General features: G+C 38.3%; 1 protein-coding gene across 1 annotated transcript in view; it reads left to right on the plus strand.

Moving 5' to 3' along the window:
* Positions 1-21955, plus strand: part of SHOC1 (shortage in chiasmata 1) — a 62209-nt gene extending 40254 nt beyond the window's left edge. The window contains exons 19-28 of the mRNA XM_040963552.1: positions 2083-2152; positions 3283-3461; positions 7177-7294; positions 8631-8742; positions 11733-11854; positions 13753-13846; positions 15664-15795; positions 16085-16234; positions 16932-17880; positions 21855-21955. Coding sequence (XP_040819486.1) covers positions 2083-2152; positions 3283-3461; positions 7177-7294; positions 8631-8742; positions 11733-11854; positions 13753-13846; positions 15664-15795; positions 16085-16234; positions 16932-17880; positions 21855-21955 — 2027 coding nt within the window. The remainder of the gene's footprint in view (positions 1-2082; positions 2153-3282; positions 3462-7176; positions 7295-8630; positions 8743-11732; positions 11855-13752; positions 13847-15663; positions 15796-16084; positions 16235-16931; positions 17881-21854) is intronic.
* Positions 21956-22901: the final 946 nt, after the last annotated feature.

Here is a 22901-nt window from a genome sequence, read left to right on the forward strand (position 1 = left end):
GGAGAGACAGAGAGGGGGTGAGAATGGAGGCAGAGAGAGAGAGGTAGAGAGACAGATTTTCAATCTGCTGATTCACTCTGCAAATGGTTGCAAAGGCTGGAATTGGGTTCTCTTGGGGCTTGGAGCTTCTTCCTGGTCTCCCACGTGGGTACAGGGACCCAAGCACTTGGGCTATCCTCTGCTGCTTTGCCATGCGCATTACAGGGAGCTGAATTAGACGTGGATCATCTGGGACTTGAACCAAGTGCCCCTGTGGGATGCCTCTACGCTACACTTCAACCCCATGGAGCTGTTTCTTAATTATCTGATCATGTGCCCCGAGTCCACATTTGCAATCTTGGATCTTTAATTATTTCATTCAGTTTTCCACTTCTGGGAATCATAAGTCATATTTTCTAAAATCATTACGAGTCTTACTTCTGGGCCCGGCGCAGTGGCCTAGTGGCTAAATGCACAGGGATCCCATATGGGCACCAGTTCTAATCCCGGCGGCCCCGCTTCCCATCCAAGCTCCCTACTTGTGACCTGGGAATGCAGTCGAGGACGGCCCAAAGCCTTGGGACCCTGCACTCACATAGGACACCCAGAAGAGCTCCTGGATCCTGGCTTCAGATCGGCGCAGCACCAGTTGTTGCAGTCACTTGGGGAGTGAAACATCAACAGAAGATCTTCCTCTCTGTCTCTCCTCCTCTCTGTATATCTGACTTTGCAATAAAAATAAATAAATCTTTAAAAAAAAAAAAAGATTCTTACTAGTATCAGAATGTTAGAGCAATGTTAATAATTTTAGGGATGAGATTGCCACAGTTGTCAGGAATCAAAATAATGTGGGGGTATACAAAAAATAATCATCAGGAGCACTTTGGCCCGGTGGTTAAGATTCTGGTTAGAATGCTCAGGCCTGTGCTGGAGCGCTTGTCTCCGCTCTGACTCTGGCTGCACCCTCCTGAGGACACAGACCCTGCGAAGCAGCAGTGATGGCTCACTCAGGTGGGAGAGCGGAGTTGCGTTCCTGGCTGGTTGCATCCCTGCCTTAGTCCTGATCCTTGCTGGCATTGAGGAAGAGGCCTAGCAGATGGAGCTCTGTTTCTCTGTCTCTATTTTTTAATCAAGAAAATGCTGATTAGCATTATAAAACACAGGAATCTGAATACCAAAGGCATGTTTAAGAAGCTCAGCAAACATCCTTGTTCCACAGAGGAATATTAACATCTAAGTTCTGGGCACCTTCTCCTTTAATATCATCTGGGATATACTTTTTTTGATAGATTACTGCTGTATGTCATCTGGGATTCCTGCTGAATATCTCTGTTTCTTTTTGCATTTGAGATTATATCATTATTATTCCTGTTATTATTTTGATACACACAATGCCTATTGACAAAAAATATTGACATACTGACTCTATTAACTGAATCTGTAAACCCAAACTAGTAGAAACCAGATCTCTTTTTTCTTCTTTTTTCTGTGTAGTGCTATAAAGTAAAAATGTCGTCTCACTTTCTATGTGTTTGCAAGGTGTAGAAATGGGGGCCAGTGATGTAAGTCAACCTTGCAATGCCAGAATCTTGTATTAGAATGCTGGTTACAGTCCAGTTGCTGTATTACCCATACAGCTCCCTGCTAATGATCAAAAGTTGTGAAGTCATATAAATTTAAATGAAATTGTTAACTGTTACTGTGAATTATTACAACTTAAAATACAAACTCTGCTATTTATTTATGTACTTAAATTTTGACTATAAAAAAGGTAAAATTTTCCATCTTTAACAAAATAGAATTAATGCCAATAAGATTATAGGGTGCTTAATTTAGTTAATTTACATTTTTGATCCACTTTATTATTTCAGATCATAAAAATAGAATGTCTATTCACTCTACACACACACACATCAGAAATGTTTCTTATAGTTCAGATATTCTAATATACTAAATGTGGAAAAGTCAGCAAATTATACTTTTAGCAGTTTCCTTGTCCACAGATGTTTTAATTTATTATATGGTACTGAAATATATGACACATCAAGAATGTGTATTAGCATTCAAAAAAGCATATTAAAAGACCTCTTTTCCTCTCAACAGGTTTAACACTTACTGTCTATCACTCGAATGAAGGAAAAGATTTTCTGGAATCTAGTCCTCTTTTAAATGGGTAAAAATGTATTTATTCATCTACAAAGAGCAAACATACCAACCAATCCTATTAGAAAAGCAAGATTTCTCCTAGAATTTAGCTTACAAAGTTTAATAAAATTTGCAATTTATCAAATGTCTGTACTCTCTTCCTGGAAAAAAAAACAGCTTTCTTAAAATAAAGCATTTTAATTTAGAAATTTTGTGTATCCCATATGTTAATGTCTAGGAATCTGGCTCAGTCATATTTTACTATATGTGAAGTATCGATGCTACTGTTAGCAGTAGTGCACAAGAACCTATTTAGATTTAGCCCCTTTTTCACCAGCAGCTTTGCTCGCTGGTGTCTTTCACACCTCCTTTCTTCCTTCTGGATTCTTCTCACTTCTTTTTTTTTTTTAATTTTGACAATCTTTACATAGTTAATTTGGGTAAAAAGGTTCAAGGGCTACAGGAAAATGGGTAAGACTATTATTTCCATATTGTTTTCTTCTCACTTCTGAAGCACATGCTTGAGCAATTTTTTCAGTGAAGGCCTGATATTATACATCCAATGTTGATTCATCCAAAAAGTCGTTATTTTGCTTTAATTTCTACAAAATTATTTAATTCTAATATTGATACTAAGTAATAAAAGAATATAAATCAAACAGCAAATCATCATACACCATTCCTTTAAATAGAAGACAATAATAGAGACTTTTAGCTATACTAGATACTGATATATGAAATTTGATATTAGGAAAGCTAAACTTAAGATATTTTAAGTCTCCATCATTTTTGCTCTTATTTAATAACTGGAAATTCACTGAGGAAGAACATAACCTGTTTTCATAGTTGCTGGATGATATTTCATTACATAGGTTCTCAAAGTTTAAGACTATGTAAGAAACTGAGATTAGTTTCTTGTAATGATTTCTGTTATAGATGATGCTCAGGTAATAGAGCCAGGCTCTCTGCCGTTTGAAGATGTATTAAAAAGGTGTCATCATCAAAAAGAAAGTTCAGAAAGGATGAGAGGAGTTGGAGAGCAAATCAGAGTCCTCCCTAACTGAGCAAATAGAAAAGAACAGCAAGAAACAATCCTTTTAGCATTCCAAATAGTGAGATAAATATCATTACATTTTCTTGGTTCTCTTTGGTTTTCAGTACAAGTTCCTGTGTAATTATACACAATCAATATATTGGCGCCAACTTCCCTTGGGGAGATTTCTCATTTGTGGTGGAATACAATTATGTAGAAAATTCTTATTGGACCACACACTGCAAAAAATTGAATATCCCTTACCTACGCTTAAAAGTGATTCTTCCAGACACAGTTTTACAGAGTAAGTATATGAACATATCCTGTTGCTGCACCATTAGGATAAAAAATTTCTCTTTTCTGTTAATGATCTGTGGGAAGAAAATAGGCTGCAGCATTAAGAGTTAAATTCAAGCTGTGGTTGCACCATATTTGTACGATCTCGGGCAAGTCGTTAACTGGCATGTCTTGTTATTTGTAAAGTAAGATTTAATAATTATATATTTTTAAAGTATTTATTTATTTTTATTGCAAAGTCAGATATACTGAGAGGAAGATCTTCTGTCCGATGTTTCACTCCCCAGGTGGCCGCAATGGCTGGTGCTGTGCCAGTCCAAAGCCAGGATCCAGGAGCTCTTCCGGGTCTCCTATGTGGGTGCAGGGTCCCAGGGTTTTGGGCTTCCTCAACTGCTTTCCCAGGCCAAAAGCAGGGAGCTGGATGGGAAGTGGAGCTGCCAGGATTAGAACTGGCGCCCATATGGGATCCCTGTGCATTGAAGGCAAGGACTTTAGCCGCTAGGCCATTGCACCGGGCCTACTAATTATGTTTGTATTCATCTTTTCTTCTAACATTTTATTTATAATAGCATAATTTATTACAGTAAGATCCAATCTCAAGCTAATGCTGTTATTTGTTGTTATATTTTTGTTGAATTTTAGGGGAAAGTTACGTAATGATATGTTGAGTAACAAGCATTTTAATATGTAACAAAACTTATTCACAGATACTTAGAAAATCAAAAACTCCTTCTTGTATTATCTGATTTTTTTATATTCCTTAGTAACTCTGCTTATGACCAATGCTGTGAGTTCGCAGATCCATAAATGCGAAATATATATATATTTTAAAGATTTATTTATTTTTATTGGAAACTCAGATTTACAGAGAAAAGGAAACACAGAGAAAGATCTTCCATCTGCTGTTTTACTCCCCAAGTGGCTCCAACAGCCGAAACTGAGCCGATCCGAAGCCAAGAGTTTCTTCTGGGTCTCCTACATGGGTACAGGGTCCCAAGGTTTTGGACCATCCTCAGTTGCTTTGCCAGGTCACAGCAGGGAGCTAGAAAGAAAGTGTAGCAGCTGGGATATGAACCAGTGCCCATAAGGGATCCCGGTGCAGCTAAGGCGAGGACTTTAGCCACTAAGCTACCACACCAGGCCCAAATCCTATATATTTTTTAGTCATATGTATCTCTTTGTACTTACTGTAATGATTTTCTACCCATTTCAAATACAGGGGGGAAATCTAACTTAACCCTGAGATATTGCAACTCAGTCTTCAAAATACATTAAAAGTTCATTCTTGGAGTTTTTCATATGTAGAATTAAATATTAAATTGATTAAATAATTTCAGTGTGGAACTATAAAACGGTAAAATTTAAGAAGCACTCTATACTTAGAGACTTCTTTCAAAGATGAACTCATTTATTTTAATAAATTTCCTATTTACAATCTTTCAATGTACTAAATGTTACAAATTGCAAGAAGTGAGCAGAAACATTGGGTCAAAGGGACAAGATATATACACTTTGATGTATTGGTAAAAAGCCTTCCAAGAATGCTGTGTACATTGACATGGACAAAATTTTGAGAATATTTCTGGGCCAGGTGCAGTGGCCTAGCAGCTAAAGTCCTATCCTTGAACATGCCAGGATCCCATATGGGCGCCAGTTTTAATCCTGACAGCCCCGCTTCCCATCCAGCTCCCTGCTTGTGGCTTAGGAAGGCAGTAGAGGACGGCCCAAAGCCTTGGGACCCTGCACCTGCATAGGACACCCAGAAGAAAATCCTAGAAGAGACTTGGAAGAAGTTTCTGGCTCCTGGCTTTGGATTGGCGCAGCACCAGCCGTTGTAGTCTTTGGGGACTGAATCATCAGATGGAAGATCTTCCTCTCTGTATATCTGACTTTGCGATAAAAATAAAATAAATCTTAAACAAAAGAAAGAGAACATTTCTTACCCCATCTGTACTATGTGTATTACTAGTCTTTTTATTCATTGACAGAATTATAAGCAAAAAATACTTCATAGTCATAGTAGCTTCTATATCTTTTACTATTCGTATCTTCAGTTATGATTTTTTATATAGGCATTTTTAATTGCCTCTTTATGTCTTTGTCCATCTATTCAAATCTTTATTTACCTGTTTATTTATAAAATATTTCTCCCACATATTAATGTAAATAATTAAAGGTCTTGATGTATATCAGTATCTATTTATAGAGCAAATATACTCTATATTCATAAGTGAAGAAATCATGTTTCAGGTCGGGAATGATTATGTGGTTTCCTCTCGCTTTTAGTAGTGGCATGTGTGAGTATACGCAAGCAAAAATATGGGAAAAGTCCAAGTATATATAGACCACGCTCTATTTGTTTAGTAAGCATTATTAACACTTTCATTTCTAAGGAGGATAAGATGACTTTTTTTTTTCTCCTTCAGATCTTTCCATATTCTGATTTCTGCCTTTTGTTTTTTAGAATGATTATGATTTTTATGCTACTCCCTGAAGAAACAACTACAAGGCTATTTCAAAAGGTTTTAGCCTTATGGTCACGATGTTGTTTCCCATGGAGTGTGTGTTGTGTTGCAGCAGGCTGGCCACTGCTAGTGACACCAGTCTCCTACATGAGCCTGATTCAAGTCTAAGCTGTTCCTTTTGCTAACCAGCTCTGTGAATATGCCTGGGAAAACAGGGATGGCCCAAGTGGGAGACCCAGGTGCAGCTCTGAGCTATTGGCCTCAGCATGGCCCCAGACTGACCATTGCCAGCACTGGGGGGGAGAACCACTGAATGTTACATCTGTGTGGGTGTGTGGGTGTATTCCTTTTTCCTTTCTCCCTTCCTTCCTTCCTTCCTTCCTTCCTTCCTTCCTTCCTTCCTTCCTTCCTTCCTTCCTTCTCTCTCTCTTTCTTTCTTCCTTCCTTCCTTCCCTCCTTCCTTCCTTCCTTCCTTCTCTCCTTCCTTCCTTCTCTCTCTTTCTTCCTTCCTTCCTTCCCTCCTTCCTTCCTTCTCTCCTTCCTTCCTTCTCTTTCTTTCTTCCTTCCTTCCCTCCTTCCTTCCTTCCTTTCTTCTTTCTCTCCTTCCTTCCTTCCCTTCTTCTTTCCTTCCTTCCTTTTCTCCTTCCTTCCTTCCTTCCTTCCTCCCTTCCTTCTCTCTCTCTTTCTTTCTTCCTTCCTTCCTCCCTCTCTTTCTTTCTTTCTCTCTGTCTCTCTCCTTCTTCTTTCTCTCTCTCTCTCAAAATGCATCTTTTGAAAAATTTTGAAGATCTAAAAAAAGGTCTCTTACTGTCTTTCAAGTAAATCTTAAGGGAAAAAAAATGCTCCGTCCCAGTAAATGTGCTGCTGAAGTGCGCACCCCTCTGTCCCCAGCTCCTCTTGTCTCTAGCTTCCTGGTAATGCAGACAATGGCTCATAACTGTTTCTGCCACCCATGTGGGCGGCTTAGATTGCCTGGTCAGGCCCATTTATGGTCAATGTGAACGTTTGAGAAGGCCTGTGTAAGCATGGCTTACTGGGGCTCGTGGTTTGCTTCTCTCTGCCTTTCTGTGTCTCTCACTCTGCCTCTCAGAGCTTTAAAAAGAGGGTGAGGGGTTGTGGGAGTACCAAATTAGAAGACAATGTGTCCTTCCATGAACTTTTGAAGTACCCGTCTATTATTTTCAGATTTAAAGTAAAATGGGGAGGGGAGATGGGATGGCACACAAAAAAAATAATTACAAATTTTCTCTTTCTTAGGAAGTACTTCATTGGATACGTTTAGTGGCTTTCCTTTGGAAATTCAGATTCCATATGTGTTTTTTGCATCTGATGGACTTCTTAATACTCCAGAAATTCTTCAGTTGCTAGAATCCAAGTAGGCTATTGGTTTTCTAATCATAGTAAAGATGTATGCGTGTTCTGTCAGGCTCTATATTCAGCTCTATGTGGCCTTTTACCTCTCTGACTTAAGCCTGGAATTATATCACATAAGAATAGCTTTCCAGAGAATTTATATTGATTTGTACATCTTTTCTCTGTATTATACCTCATAATTATTGAATATCTTTTTTTTTACAGTATTTACTTAATTATTTAATTTATGCTTTGTATATGCTTCTTTTGTTACCTGCTAATATGATATTTTTTTTCCCTGGGAATTATGTGGGCCTATCTTTGATTGATGATAACATTGAAAATAAGTATTCTTGTCTAGGGGACATTTAAAAAAATATTTTATTTGAAATAAAGTAAAAAATTTAAGAATCTGTTTATGTGAAAGGAAAAGTAACTCAGAGAGGGAGAGGGAAAGAGAGCGTGCACATCCTGTTCCATCCGTGAGATGACTCCTCAGATGGCGGCACAGCCAGATCTGGGTCAGGCCAAACCAGGAGTCAGAAGCTCCATCCTGCTCTCCCACATGGATGACAGGGGTCCACGTGCTTGTGCCATCTTCCACTGGATCAAAAGCTGAGCAGTCAGAACTCAAGCCATCTACCTCCTATGGAATGCTGATGTCATCCTGTGGCCGCTAAACCCACACGCTACAACACTGGCTTCCCTGCTTAGGGAGACCTAAAACACCACCTGGGAAATCAAGACTGTGAAGTTCTAAATTGATTCTGCAGTTTGTAGACCTTTAGTGCTAAGATCATATGGATCCTATTTTGAATCATGAAATGCTTTTTATTTTAGCACACAACTTGTCACAGAAATGTTGGACCTTGGGCTGCATATTAAGGAAGGATAACTGGGCTGTGAACTTAATGAAATGCAAGTCTATGTGCCATGCTTTTGCTTTATATACCTTAAGGCTAGGGGAATTCATAGAAAACTATAATTATATAAAAGGTAGATAAATGTAGGTCAATTTCAAGGAAAAAGAAAATTATGGCAAATGTTCAATGTTTCAGCCTTGTAACGGTGCTTTGATTGCAAAAACTATTATTTAAGGAACTAATAAATTGGTCAAGACATTAATAATGGTATTATGTGAAATAATATTTAACACTTTGCCTTAGGGAACACATCTGAACTCATTTGTTTCATATGCTGAATAAATCATAATTTCATTTCTCAAGTTTATGAAATAAGATACATGAAAGGAAAAAGCATGGTGTTTCATGTACATTAGCATGCAGCAGGGCAATGCATCTTTTCTTGAAGAATTTTTCTTAGCTGTTTCATGTTTTCAAGAATCTTGTCTTTCACAGTTACAATATCCTATTGGTGGAGAGAGGCTGCAGTGAGTCATTGAAGCTCTTTGGAAGCACAGAGCATTATGCGGTGGTGACAGTCGATGAGCACACTGCCATCGTTTTGCAGGTAAAATTATATAGTAACAATATAAGCTTATATAAGCTGGTTATATATATATATGTGTGTGTATATATATATATAACCAGGACGCTCACCTTAACTTATTATGACTTCTTTTAAACCTTGTAAGTAGCTTGCAAATGCTAGAATCATCAATGTAGAAAACTGATTACCAAGGTCTTTTGATGCCTTATAATATATAACATTTTTAAAAAGCAAATACTTAATATTATATGTTGACTATTTTATTTTTTTTTTTTAAAGATTTATTTTTATTATTTTTTATTGGAAAGGCGGATATACAGAGAGGAAGATCTTCCATCCGATGATTCACTCCCCAAGTGAGCGCAACGGCCAATGCTATGCCGATCCGAAGCCAGGAGCCTCTTCCGGGTCTCCCATGTGGGTGCAGGGTCCCAAAGCCTTGGGCCGTCCTCGACTGCCTTCCCGGGCCACAGGCAGGGAGCTGGAAGGGAAGCGGGGCTGCCGGGATTAGAACCGGCGCCCATATGGGATCCCGGGCGTGCAAGGCGAGGACTTAACCACTTGCGCCACCGCGCCGGGCCCATGTTGACTATTTTAAAAAGCAAATATAAGGGGCTGGCATGGTGGTATAGCAGGCTAATCCTCTGGCTATGGTGCCAGCGTCCCATATGGGTACAGGTTCAAGTCCCAGATGTGCCATTTCCAGTCTACTCTCTTCTTATTGCCTGGGAAGAGAGTGGAGGATGGCCCAAGACCTTGGAACACCTGCACCCATGTGGGAGATCCAGAGGAAGCCCCTGGCACCTAGCTTCAGATTGCAGCCATTTGGGGAGTAAACCAGCAGATGGAAGATCCTTCTCTCTGTCTCTTCCCCTTTTTCTTAAGATTTATTTTTTTATGGAATTTATTTAAGATTCTTCTACGAGATTTATTTATTTATTGTGAGATTTTATTTGTTTGTGTTTTGTTCACATTTTATTTTATTACAAGAGCTATGTATACAGGAGCTGAATGATCTGTGGGGCAGACTGGACCAATATGCTGCACATGCTGGCAGGCACAGGAACGAGGGCTGGGATTGGTCCCAGTGGGGGTTATTGGAGCTCACTCTAACTGGCCTGTGGTTCACATTGGTGGACGTGAGGGCCAAGCATGTGTTGGGAAGGGTTGGGCTGGGCTGCAGCACCCATTGGTTTGCGTAAGAGACCAGACAGGAGATAGATCTGACCTGGCGATTACAACTATCAGTGGTGTGTGTAGGCTGATGTGGGTGACAGAATGAGCTGGATCCCATACTGGTGGATGCACGCAAGAGTCAAGTCTGAAATCACCTAAGACAAGATATCTTTGAGGATCTCCCAATTAAACTGCTGCACTCAAAACTCCAACCATGGGGAAAATAGCAGAACCTATGGTCTGACCATGGAGGGCATGTGTCAGAACTGGGCCTCCTTGATGGCTAAGATGGAGCAGTGGATGGTGTACCCAGAAGCACATGGAGGATATGGGAACACATTGGGATCAACAGAAGACATCTGGTGCTATAGTGGAGGAAGAAAAGAAATTGGTCAACTACCCCAGCCAAGCTTTGACTGCAGATATTTGTGTGAATGGAAACTCTCGGGGTGGACTGTGATAATAAATGGAAGGATTTCCATTTGGAAGGATTTCCTCATCCTTGAATTCAATCACTAGGCTATCACTCTGGGGCCTGTCTGTAACTGACTTTCAAGTAACGTAAATAAATCTCTAAAAAATAAATAAAGGATAATTGTAGCATTGAAAACTTTAAAAAGCAAATCTCAACCACTGTATAATTGATCATTGGTAATATGGAATTTCCTCTACAGTAAATAGGAATTTCCTCTAAGCTAGTTTTATTTTTAAAGATTTACTTATTTGTTTGAAAGGCAGGTAAAGACAAGGAGTGACAGAGAAAGGGAACAAGTTCTCCTGGATGCTGGTTCATTTCCCAAATAGCTGCAACAGAGGCTTCTGGCTGAAGTGAGAGGCCTCCATCCAGGTTTTCTGTATGGCAGGAAAGGGCCCATGCCCCTGGAGCATCTGCTTTCCAAGGTGCATGAACAGAGAGCTGGATCGGAGTGGAGTAGCTGGGACCCCAATCAGTGTTCATATGGGAGGCAGTCGTTGCAAACTGTGTCTGACCTGTTGTGACTCCATACAGGTCACAGTAAGCTGGATTCTAAACAGAGAAACTCTCTTAATATCCACACAGTTTAGAGTTTCAGATAAGTAAATTCTTGGCTAAATCTTTGTGGTATATTTGCACCAGTTGCAAAGAAATTAATCTGATTGGGGTGGGGAACAGATTGGATGGTTTGGTGCTACACAGTGAAAGTTAATGGCAAACGTGGTAGTGTGCAAATCGGATTTGTCCAGCAAATGTTTCTGTGTAAGAATTACAAGATGGAAAAATACAGCTCTGAGAGGTTCCTAAGAGGTACTGCTTTGGATATTTAAATTTCTTAAACAATTCTTTTTCTGTTTGTCAGAATTGATTTAAACCATAGTTATATAGCTTATTTTAAGAGGAAAGACATTTACTGAATTACTACTCTATCAAAAATCACTTGTGTTAAAGGAATAGGGAATACCAGTTCATTAGGTAATGAAGTTATATTGTTAACTGTTATTTTCTCAATTCTCTAGAATAAACGTGCAGGGGAAATTATCCTATAGTTTTTAAAATATATTTTCTTTTGCCTTTGGAGTAGCCAGATCCCCTTGCCAAAATCAGGTTATTTTGTAGGCTGTTTTTTTCCATATCTAGGATGTTGGGAGATCCTTGAGCCTTACACACAGAAGCTACCATTAGTGGTAGTCTGTCTACTGTGGCTTTTTCTCCTATCATTTCTTGTGTGATTTTAATTTTTCTGTGTAATGGGGAGCTGGACCTATATGGATTTTTTTCCCAGATTGCTATTTATATATTATTCCTAAATAATAATAATAATTTTGTAACAGCTAATAAATTATTTACTTTCTGATAGAACCTAGAAGAACTGAATTATGAGAAGGCATCAGACAATATCATTATGAGACTCATGGCTTTGTCATTTCAATACAGCTATTGTTGGCTAATTTTATATAAAAAAGAAACAATAAATTCTGAGTAAGTAAACATTTCTTCACCCAAAGTCATATTCATAATTCTTGAATTATTCAGTCTTATTTTTGTATAGAAATAGCAATGCAAATTTTTTGCTGCTCATCTGGTTTAAATCAAAGAGCCTCAAAATGGAGGAATGCTCACAAGAAAATCAAGTGTGATTTGGGGGCTGATACATGTCCCATCCCTATCTCACTAAGAAATGCTGTATAAGATGCTCTATTACTTAGAAATTCTAGACTTGTCTTCTAAAGAAAGAATTTAACCTTAAGTCTGAAAATCTGATAGATAAGCTAAATATCATATTCCTATGCTTCTTTCTTATTGATGCGATTAAATGAAAAAGTATTAAAATAATCCATTTCAAAACACTGACTCAAGTAGTCGGCATGTTTCTCTCTTTTCCCATATCTCCGACTGTTGCTAGACCAAATACTCTTTCTCCTTTTCTCCCCTGCCATCGGCTTTTCTCTCTGCCTCTACCCTGATCCCTGTTACTCAAAGCTCATTCATAACTTTCTTATAATCATCTCAAAAACTATCTCCGATCTTTCACTGCTTTTAGGTATTTTAATATGGTTTATTATAACATTTAATATGTATTATTTTAATATATTTATACATTTAGTAATAAATAAATAAATAAATGATTTATATACTTTTAACATAATATATTTCTAACCTGTTCATAAGGCAGGTTGGCAAGCAGAGATCTATCCACTGGGTTAATTCCAAATGCTCACAGTACCCATGGGTGGGTCTGCCCAGACTCGGGGTGTGAGGGGTGATCAGGACCTCAGTCCTCATCTCCCACGTGGGTGGTAGGAACCCAAGGCACTAGAACCATCACTTGCTGTCCCTGAGGGTATGTGTTACTTTTAATCACTAAGTCTGGAAAACAGTTTTGTAGATTTAAACATCAATTCCCTCCCTCCACTTATTAACAGTGTTTCAGTTCAGAATGTCATATTTTATGTGATATTTTATAAGAGACTGTTTTTTTCTCACCCCCAGTTGCCTCTTGATATTCCTCTCTTCAATCTGTCATATAGTCAGTCAGTCAGTATTTCTAAAATAAAGCTGATTCTTTTCTGTATGTTAAGAGGCCTTCACTGATTCCTCTTCATTTATTAAATGCATATGTGCTATCCGCCTTAATGTTCAAGGCATTCACTTAAAATGTCAACCAAGATTGGGAAGGAAAGTACCTGAACTCAATAGTCAGGACCAGAAAGCACCCGATTCCAGTTTTCTCCCAAAGTAGACCCAGAGAGGCATCGGTGATGGTTTAAGGAAGTGGTTCCTGCCACCCAAGTGAAGAAGGGGATTCAATTCCTGGCTCAAGGCTTTGGCCCACCCCAATCTCGATGACTTTGAGCCCTTGGATGCAATAGTGCCTTCCCCAGGACTAATTAGTAACACGAACGAATATTTTGTGTGTTGGCGAAGAGTATATGAAGTAAACCTAATAGAAATACCACCCACAGCTCAGTGCTCACTCTGGACTATGTAATGGCTATAGACCGGTGAGTCTAGTTCAGGAATAAGACCCAAAGTAGATTCCAGGTATCTTGTTTTTAGTCATGTGTCATATCTGAGTCTGACTGTTGGGATGGAGTATTTTAGTTGGTTAGGTCTTGTCACAGCTGTAGTGGGATCAATGGAGAAATGGGCCAGATTACTCCCACACTCCCACACCTCGCCCAAGCTCATGTCCTCAACATCTGCTAGCTTTAATAGTACTATTAAAGAAAGAAGGTGGAAATCATTGTTCAAGAGTCCACTATCTTGCGCTTTAGCCAGGTTATTCTAGTAATATTACCAAACACAGGAAACAAAATGAATTTTTAATACAATCAGATATAAACTGGGTAGAAATATAGTAAAAGAATTCTTTTTAGGTACCATCTTACAGAAAAGACACTTCATCATCTAGCACTGATATATGCAGCTTTGGTTTCATCCGGGCTAAAATCTGCAGAACTGGATGTAAAGGTATTCTTTTCCAGTACATTTGTTTATAAGTATTTTTCACAAATGAAAATGCCACTCAAATGTATTTGCCTGCTTGGGAGGAACATCAAATGGGTAAGTGAAAAATTTCCTAAAAGCCCAATTAGGAACAATTTCTAATTAATATCCTTACCACCTAAGATTCTATTCTAAAAGCTTTTAGTTTAATTACTGCTTAAAATGTTTTAAAAGCATGGCAGGATATGGTTTAAAATAAATAGCCCTTTATCATAAATGTTCCTTATGAAAAACATACTAAGCTTTTATCTGTTATATAATGGAAATCTTTTGACATGCCAGGACTCAGTACTCTTCCGTTACCACTTTACACTGCTTCCTTTATAGACTCAAACATACGTGTGTGTAACTTTCATTCCGAGCATAATTCTCTCACTCTCTGTCTCTCTTTGCCTTTCTAATAAATAACTTTTTACGAGGTGTTGTAATAAATAACTCGTTACAAGGGGGTAAATAGTTACTGACAGCAAGTGAAGGCTATTAGAAAACTCCTTTTTAGAGTTAGGTTTATACTCCTTGTGCCTCCCCACCCCAGTGTTAATGGTTAGTATGTCTTAGACTCCAATAAACCAAAATTAATGAACGATTATTAAAATACTGGAAATGACTATTTTTAGATTTATTTTTATTGATTTGAAAGGAAGAAAAAGGCAGGAGAGAGAGAGAGAGCTTCTGTCTGTTGGTTCGCTCCTCAAATGGTTGCAACAGTTAGGGCTGAGTCAGGCAGCATAAAGCAGCTTGGAGCTTCTTCTGGCTCTGCCACCTGTGTGCAGGTGCCCAAGCACTTGGGCCATCTTCCACTGCCTTCCCAGGCACAGCAGCAGGAAACTAGAAGGGAGTGGAGCAGCCAGGACCCAAACTGGCCCATATGTGATGCTGACTCATCAGAACTCAGCTTAACACACTGTACCACAGCAGCAGCCCTGAATGAATACTTTAAATCAAAATCTTATTTTTTGGGCCCAGTGGTGTGGCCTAGCGGCTTAAGTCCTTGCCTTGAACACCCCGGAATCCCATATGGGCGCCGGTTCTAATCCTGGCAGCTCCACTTCCCATTCAGCTCCCTGCTGTGGCCTGAGAAAGCAGTCGAGGACAGCCCAAAGCTTTGGGACTCTGCACCCATGTGGGATACCTGGAAGAAGTTCCTGGATCCTGGCTTTGGATCGGCATAGCATCGGCCGTTGCGCTCACTTGGGGAGTGAATCATCGAACAGAAGATCTTCTCTGTCTCTCCTCCTCTCTGTATATCTGACTTTCCAATAAAAAAATAAATAAATAAATCTTTTGAAAAAATCTTATTTTTTTTAAATATGACATCAAATTCACTTGCAAGTATCCTTTTTTCTTCTTTAACATTTTCTTTCAAACTGGATTTTAATGTACAAAGTATAGTCTAACTTTTTTGAAAAATTTTGTGCCATACTTTAAAATTTTCTTTCAATTAACTATAAAAGCAAAATATTAGATATTATATTAAAATTATTGCTCTATTATAGATGAAATATAACACTAAATATATGAAAAAACTATTAATAAATGCCAAAATGTGAGGAAAAATAATTTAGTTACAAAAAAATTGGAAACACAAGTATGTAATGTTTAAAGAAGGAAAGAAAAGTGACAAGCCTCACAAATGAATGTCTTGATTTCATGTACATCATTCAATTATATTTAATATAGTGTTAAGAATTAGAATCTGCCACTTAAAATTTTATTTTCTGACTAAAGACTATTTTTGACAATTTTTTTTGTAATCTAGCATGTAAAAATATGTTTTTTAGCTTATAATTGCCCCAGGAGTAGAAGAAACTGCATTGATAATTCGACAAATTGCTGACTACAGTTTAATGACCTCCAAGAGAGAGCCTCATGATTGGTTGAATAAATCCTGGCTTGAAATTTCACCATCTAAGGTTTGTTTCCTAAATGTATAAGCCAGATATTTACAAAGTAAATACAAATAAGGGCTGTTCTGAAGGTTGATAGAAAAACACAAACCACCTTAAAAAAAGCATAAATTTCACATTTTTTTACACCAAACTTATCTTTTAATTCCGTTTTTCCTTGAGCTTTATCCATGTGTTTGAGATTCCTTTCTATTAACAGTTTTGGTCCAGGTGTCTTAATTTTGGCTGGGTGGGATGACAAAAATTTTAATCTGCTGGAGTAGAATAAAATGATATTCTTTAAACTCTTTTCTAGGAAGAACTGTATTTACTTGATTTCCCCAGTATTAGCCCACTGGTGGCTCAGCTCATGTTAAATAAAGGCTCTTCCCTGCATGGGCTGTTATTAGCGAATCTGTGTCAGCTTCAGGAAGCTCTCCCTGAAGTTCCAGAAAAAGTGTTAAAGGTCAGTTATTTGAAATTCATATTCCTGTGTAAGTTTCTGTCCTTTCCATTTGAGAATCTATTTTAACCACAGAATTTTCAAGATTAAAGTATACAAATTTCATTGTTTTGGCTTCCATGAAGCAAAAAAAAATAATAATTTACATAAAATGAGTTTCACATAGCATTCTCATTGGCTATCAACCACATATATTCTAAAGGTATTTCACCTAGACGTTCAGTTAGGTTACCACACTTTAAGTTATTTTGAAATATTGTGCCATGAATAGTAAATTATGCATCCTATTTACATGTGTTTACCTTTCCTCTCCCAAACATTCCTGGGGACCTTTAGTAGAGAGGACTTTAGTCTTACTGCCACCATTTTAATGAAGGAGTATTTATGCGTAACTTTTGTAACTAGAAATTCTTTTACACTTGCTGTGAACCTATCACTGTTCTAAAAAAAAAGACAATTACTATTACCTATATAAGTGATTAGAAAACAGACGAAAATTATGTTTTTATTTATGTTCTTAATATTTATAAACATTTTAATAAAATGTTCTATTTTGTTTTTAATACATGGACCAACGTAGTATATCTATGCATATACTATTTATGTATATTTTAACTTCTTTCCTTGTAGATAAACATAATTATTTGAATTTACTGAACCAATTAGTAGTAGTGTATTTACTAATTTTTAAACTTTTTAGCATTTTTGCAGCATCACTTCCTTGTTCAAGATTAATTCCTCCACAACAGAATCACCTCAAATTTCATTACCTCAGGAAGACCGGAATCAGATCAGTGACCTTACTTCTCAGAGTTTACCTTCCAACTCTTCAGACTCTACCACTGAACAATACAATGCCTTTTACCAATATTCAGATCCAGGGGCCAGAGTGCTGGAAGACACAGACACCACTTCAACTTATAATATTTCCCACGTGGAGTTAAGAAAAATGTCTCCCATTTTATCATCTGCAGGTTCTTATAATCAGAACAACTACTGGAAAGACTTTAGTTGTAGACCTGACATAATCCCAAATAATCCTTGTCTAATTAACATGGAACCAAGGAGAGCAGCTTGTAGGTCATTTCTAAACCGGAATGATTCAGATTCAGATGTCTTTTCTTTGGGTCAAACGCAAGTCAGTTGTGAAGATGCAGTGCCACCAATTGACTGTCAGAAGGGAGCTGCCCCTTATTTTACAAATTATCAGAAAAAGCAAATACAGGAAGCCAAAGGATCCACAAACAAGGAAGTATTTCCCCCCATCTTTTCACTAATGGGCTATCAGTCTCCTTCTCACTTGAACTTTAAGAAAAATGCACGGGAACCACAGACTCACTCATTCAACTTGCACTATGGCTTGGAACAGACTACATGGAATGAGTGCTGCTTTCAGCCAGATCAACCGAAATATCGCTTGCAGGAGTCAGAAGACTTCACATGGCAAAGGCCAGATGCTGGGATTCAAAGGACTTCCAGGGGAGGCTTCCCGTCCCTTCCCAGTTTAGATTTTCCCCATGCTTCTGATTCTAATGTCAATCAAAAAGAATTCAATAACATTTCTTTATACCAAAGAACTGGAGAATATTTAGGTCAGAAAAGACATCTTGAAAGTTCATCTGACTCAGGAGACAAGGAAGCACTGACAGGTAACACTATGTAATAGGTGCTAAAACTACTCTCAAATTAATTTTGATAGAACTGTTTCCAAATTAAGAGAAAAAATTATAATTACCACATTTTAAATTGTATAAAAGGATTAAAGAGAAAATCAAAACTTTGGGGTCCAGAAAAATAAACACAAAGATCTAATTGCTTTTAAGAATGTGTTTAAACATAAATATTTGCTTGAGAGGTAGGTAGATAAACAGAACAATTGGTTCAGCAGCTGCCCCAGCCAGGTCTGGCATGTGAAAGTTGGGAGCCTTACAACTCAGCAGAACTCAGTCTAGGTCTCTGGTGGGGGTGAGCTTCCCAACGTGTGTTGGAACCCAAGTGGAGTTGTAATTTGTCCCCAGGTACATCTGATATTGGATGCAGGCATCCCAACCAGCAGGCCAACACCTGCCCCAAATGAACTTAACGATGCATTAAAGAAGCTAAAAAAAAAAAAAATAAATAACAAATCTAAGTAAACTAAAATAAACAAAGATTAATCAGACTAATGGGGGAATTTTTTAAAAAGCTATTTGTGGGCATGTGTATTTAATTGCCTGGTGTTCATTAAGAATTTATGATGAAGGCAGGCATTGTGGCACAGCCAGCTAAGTTGCTCTGCGCAGTGTCCACATTGTGTATCAGAATGCCTAATTTGAGACCCAACTACTGTGCTTCCAACTCGGCTTCCTGTTAATGTGGCTGGGATGATTTCTTGAGTAGTTGTTTCTGCCACCAATGTGGGAGATCAAAATGGAGTTCCTGATTACTGGATTCAGCCTGGCACCCAGCCTCAACTATCACAGGCAATTCTGGAGTGAACTAGAAGATGGAAGATAGCTCTCTCTGTGTCTCTGTGTCTCCCTTTTCCACTCGCCTGTCACTCTACCTTTCAAATCAATCTTTTTTTTTTTTTTAAGAAAATAAACAAATGTATTAGGTGCCAGCCTAGTCCTCCATCCTTTATGTGGATTAGTCCTAACAAGTCTGTTAGGTACTACTCTTAGCTTAATTTAGATGGATGTTTTAAACTACTGAATTTGTAGTCACTTTTTAAAATTATGTTTTCCCAAAGTTATTGATTACACCTTTTCTTTCTGTGTATTAATCTGATCACCCACAACAAATATAAAGTTCTAATGTCATACAAATAGGATTGTGCCATGCTGGCAACAAAAGAGGTGGAGGAAGTGAAAACTTAAGCTCCAAGGATTCTCTTTTGCACAGTTCCTTTACTTTTTGTGAGACACACAAGGAGCCCAGACATGCTTGTACTTTTTATTTTATTGGAAGAAAAATCTTCCTCATTTCTTAAACTTAAAGGGTAGAGGAGCAAGATCTTCCATCTGCTGGTTCGTTTTCCAGATGTCTACCACATGCACTGCCTGAAACTCACTCCACATCTCCCCTGTGGAGGCAGGAGCCCAGGGACGTGGGCTGTCTCCTGCTGCTTTCCCAGGTCTGCGAAGTAGAGTAGCAGGACTTGAACCAGTAGTCCAGTACGGCATACCAGTGCCTCAAGCTGCAGTTTAGTCCTCTTCAATTATTTTCAAAACAGTGTTATTCAAACATTTACATGAATCTTTGATATTATTATTTAATCATCATTTTGGTAAATTTGACTTATCTACTGTAACTTTCCACAACACATCATTACCTGTAACTACATTGTTAAAGATGGAACACTGGAAAATATGTTTAGGCTATTGACAACCTCTAGATAATTTTCAGTCTGTCCTTTTGCTGTACTCTGGTGCTCTCTGTGACATAATTCCTGCTACATCGCTGTATAAACTTGCTTATAGGCATCCAGCTCTTTCAGTTAAAAGACTATATCCCCAGCAATAGGTACTAAGGCTGTATTAAACTTTTTAATATCCTTTTTTTCATGGATTTAATCAAATGACCTTTGTAAGTATTCAAGTCTAGTATATTCAGGCTAATGTGTCAGACATAATAATATATAAGGTTAATGTCCATGTTACCATCACCTATCTTGCTCAAGGGTTTAGAACACTTTCTAAATTATAGGTTAAGGCACATGGTTAACATGGTAGAGCTTCAAAACCAAGCTTAAATGGTATATTAAAGGGGTGAGCGTGGCATGGCACGTAAGGCACCACTTGGGATGCTTACATCCCATATCAGGGCATCTGGGACTGAGCCCCACCTCTGCTTTTAAGTCAGCTTCCTGCTAATAAATTGGAAAGGCAACAGATGGCAGCCCAAGGACTTGGTTCCTGCCACCCACACCCAGCCCATCTGTTTTGGGCATTTGGGGATTAAATCAGCAATGAGAGAGCTCTGTTTCTTTCCCTTTTTCCTCCTGTCACTCTGCCTTTCAAGCAAGTAAATGTTTAAAAAGTAAAACTGTATAGGAAAGATTGGGATGAGTGCTGGATGTAAACTTCTACATAATTTTTCAGTATGGTGGTCTAATCATTACTTTAAAAATTACTTACTCTTGTATTATAATTTGAATTTTTCCTCAATCCAAGAGTAGATTTTGTTTAAATGTTGACTTGATAAAACATTTATTATTTTAATTTTAACTGCATTTTGATTATTTTTAACTCATTACTTCCATTTAGTTAGGATAACTGCATTTTGGCAAGGATGTACCAAGTTTCGCTCACATTGTGAGGCTGCTGTCACTTCTGTGAAGCTCGTTGGGACATTTTGAATTAGCTCACTTTGGATTTGTGGGTGCTCTATGATGAAATCTTATATTGGATAGCAATATATGGATATCTATACATAAATAGTATATGGATAATAAATGGAAATTAGATGCAGAAGATAAATATTTCATGGGAAAGCTTTCTGGTAGGTTTAGAAAAATTGAAATATTGTCAGAAATTTTATAATTAGTTGAAAAGTATTGATATCTGGGTACCAATACAGTCTACACATATTATATTGAAAGGTGTAAATCAGTCATAATGGGAGTCCTTTTAAAACATATATATATATTTATTTTTATTTGAGAGGTAGAGTTAGAGATCTTCCATGTGCTTGTTTGCTCCCCGTGTTGCTGCAGTGGCTGGAGCTGGGCTGCTCCAGAACTAAGAACCAGGAGATTCCTCTGGGTTTCCCTGGTGGTCTTAATACCACAGAAATCAACAAACACTGCCTATCAGGCTTTCACTCCTTCTCTTTCTTGTTACCCCAAGAGCTGGTTATTAAACATTTAATAGCTTGCTGCTGGGGCCAGCACAGGCTGTCCTAAGCTGCACAGTGTGGAACCACTCTCCTATCTATTCCCCTGTGTTTTGTCTGATTATTCTTGTTTGTAAACATACCAAATATGAATTTTCAGACAGATTCCTAAGAATATGACTCCCCAAAAGATTAGAGAATTTAAATGTATGAGAATAATCAATTGAAAAAATCTATAATCAGGAATAGGAAAGGCAAACTAAAACCAAAACAGAAAACCCGGCCGTCTTACATATCGCCGTCACGGACAGACTCAGAGAAGGTCACAGAACCGTAACTCAGTGCGTTAGATGCAGCGGCCACAGGGAACTTGGATGTTAATTAATGAGGGTGTATTAGAAACCTTCCGATATATCACAGAGCCCTCTTCGTCTTATTATATTATTATAGGAGAAAACTCAGGGCGGTGGAGGGGCATGGAGAGGGTGGGAGAGGAAATCCCTGAGCCTACAGGATTGTATCATGAAAAAATAAAATTAAAAAAAAAAAATTGAAGTTCTGAGAGATGTTTGTACAAGGCGTAGGCATACAAATACATGTCATTTAGCACTGGTTTCTAATACTGGATGATTAAAGTACTGGTGCATTTATGATTAAAATGTTGCTTTTAATTGTCACTGTGTCCCAAATTATAAAGTTTAACACTTCAAGATAGTTGTCAAAGAGGATCTACATGAATAGCTGGGGGAAGATTATATTTTATTATTATAAGCAAGAAAATAATTTTTTCTTTTCATCCTTTTAACAGGTTTCATGTACCCACAATTAGCACAGTTCAAGAAGCGACGTCTCACGTATGAAAAAGTCCCTGGGAGAGCTGATGGACAAACCCGGCTGAGATTTTTTTGAAATGCAGAAAGGGCAGAGAGATTCATCCCACATTCTACTGGTTGTGGTGAAAGTTCCTTGGAAAAATTATTTTATTTTCTCAGACGTTAAAGAAAATGCTATTATTAAATGTTCTCAGTGTTAACACGCTGTCACATTTACTGCTTTAGGGCTAGCATCTCAGTAAGATTTCTAACGTACCAATTAGCATAATAATCATTATAAGAATCAGAGTGGCTTCCAGATTCACAGGAACATTACAGCCTTTAAATCAGTCATCGTCACAGTTCGACTCCTGAGGATTACCACAGGCAACCTTACTCCACCAACAGGCTGAAAGCCTAGGGCCACACTGAAGGTGGAGAGTTTGCAATTAAAAAAAAAATGTTGTTTATCTGAGAGACAGGGAGAGATCTTTCTTCCACAGGTTCACTCCCCAAATGCCTACAACAGCCACAGGCTATAACTTCACCCAGATCTTCTGCATGGGTTGTGTGGGTAGTTGGAGTCCAAATACTTGATTGGAGTGGGTAGTTGGAGTCCAGATTATCTCCTGCCTCCCAGCGATGCATTAGCTGGTAACTGGATCCAAAGCCAAGTAGCTGGACTTGAACTGGTAGCTGGACTTGAACTGGAACTCTGACGTGGGTGTCCCAAATTGGTGGTTTCAACTTGCTGCATCACAACAGCGACCACTAGTCTATTCCTTAAGGCTCTGATAAGACTGCTCCTAAACTAGAGAGTTGAAACCTCATCTTGGTAAGGTGAAGGCATCCCTGCTGGGCCTACAGCTGTTGCAGATTGATCTGCTGCCTGTGGTACTAGCATCCCATATGGGAACTGGTTCAAGTCCTGGCCACTCCACTTCTGATGCAGCTGCTTGCTAACGTACCTGGGGAAGCAGTGGAAAATGGCCCAAGTCCTTGGGTTTCTGCACCCATCTGGGAGACCTGGAAGAAGCTCCTGG

Source organism: Ochotona curzoniae, unplaced genomic scaffold (assembly GCF_017591425.1).
Source record: "Ochotona curzoniae isolate NIBS_2020 unplaced genomic scaffold, NIBS_Ocur_1.0 scaffold_3208, whole genome shotgun sequence".
In the NCBI taxonomy this organism is placed as follows: domain Eukaryota; kingdom Metazoa; phylum Chordata; class Mammalia; order Lagomorpha; family Ochotonidae; genus Ochotona; species Ochotona curzoniae.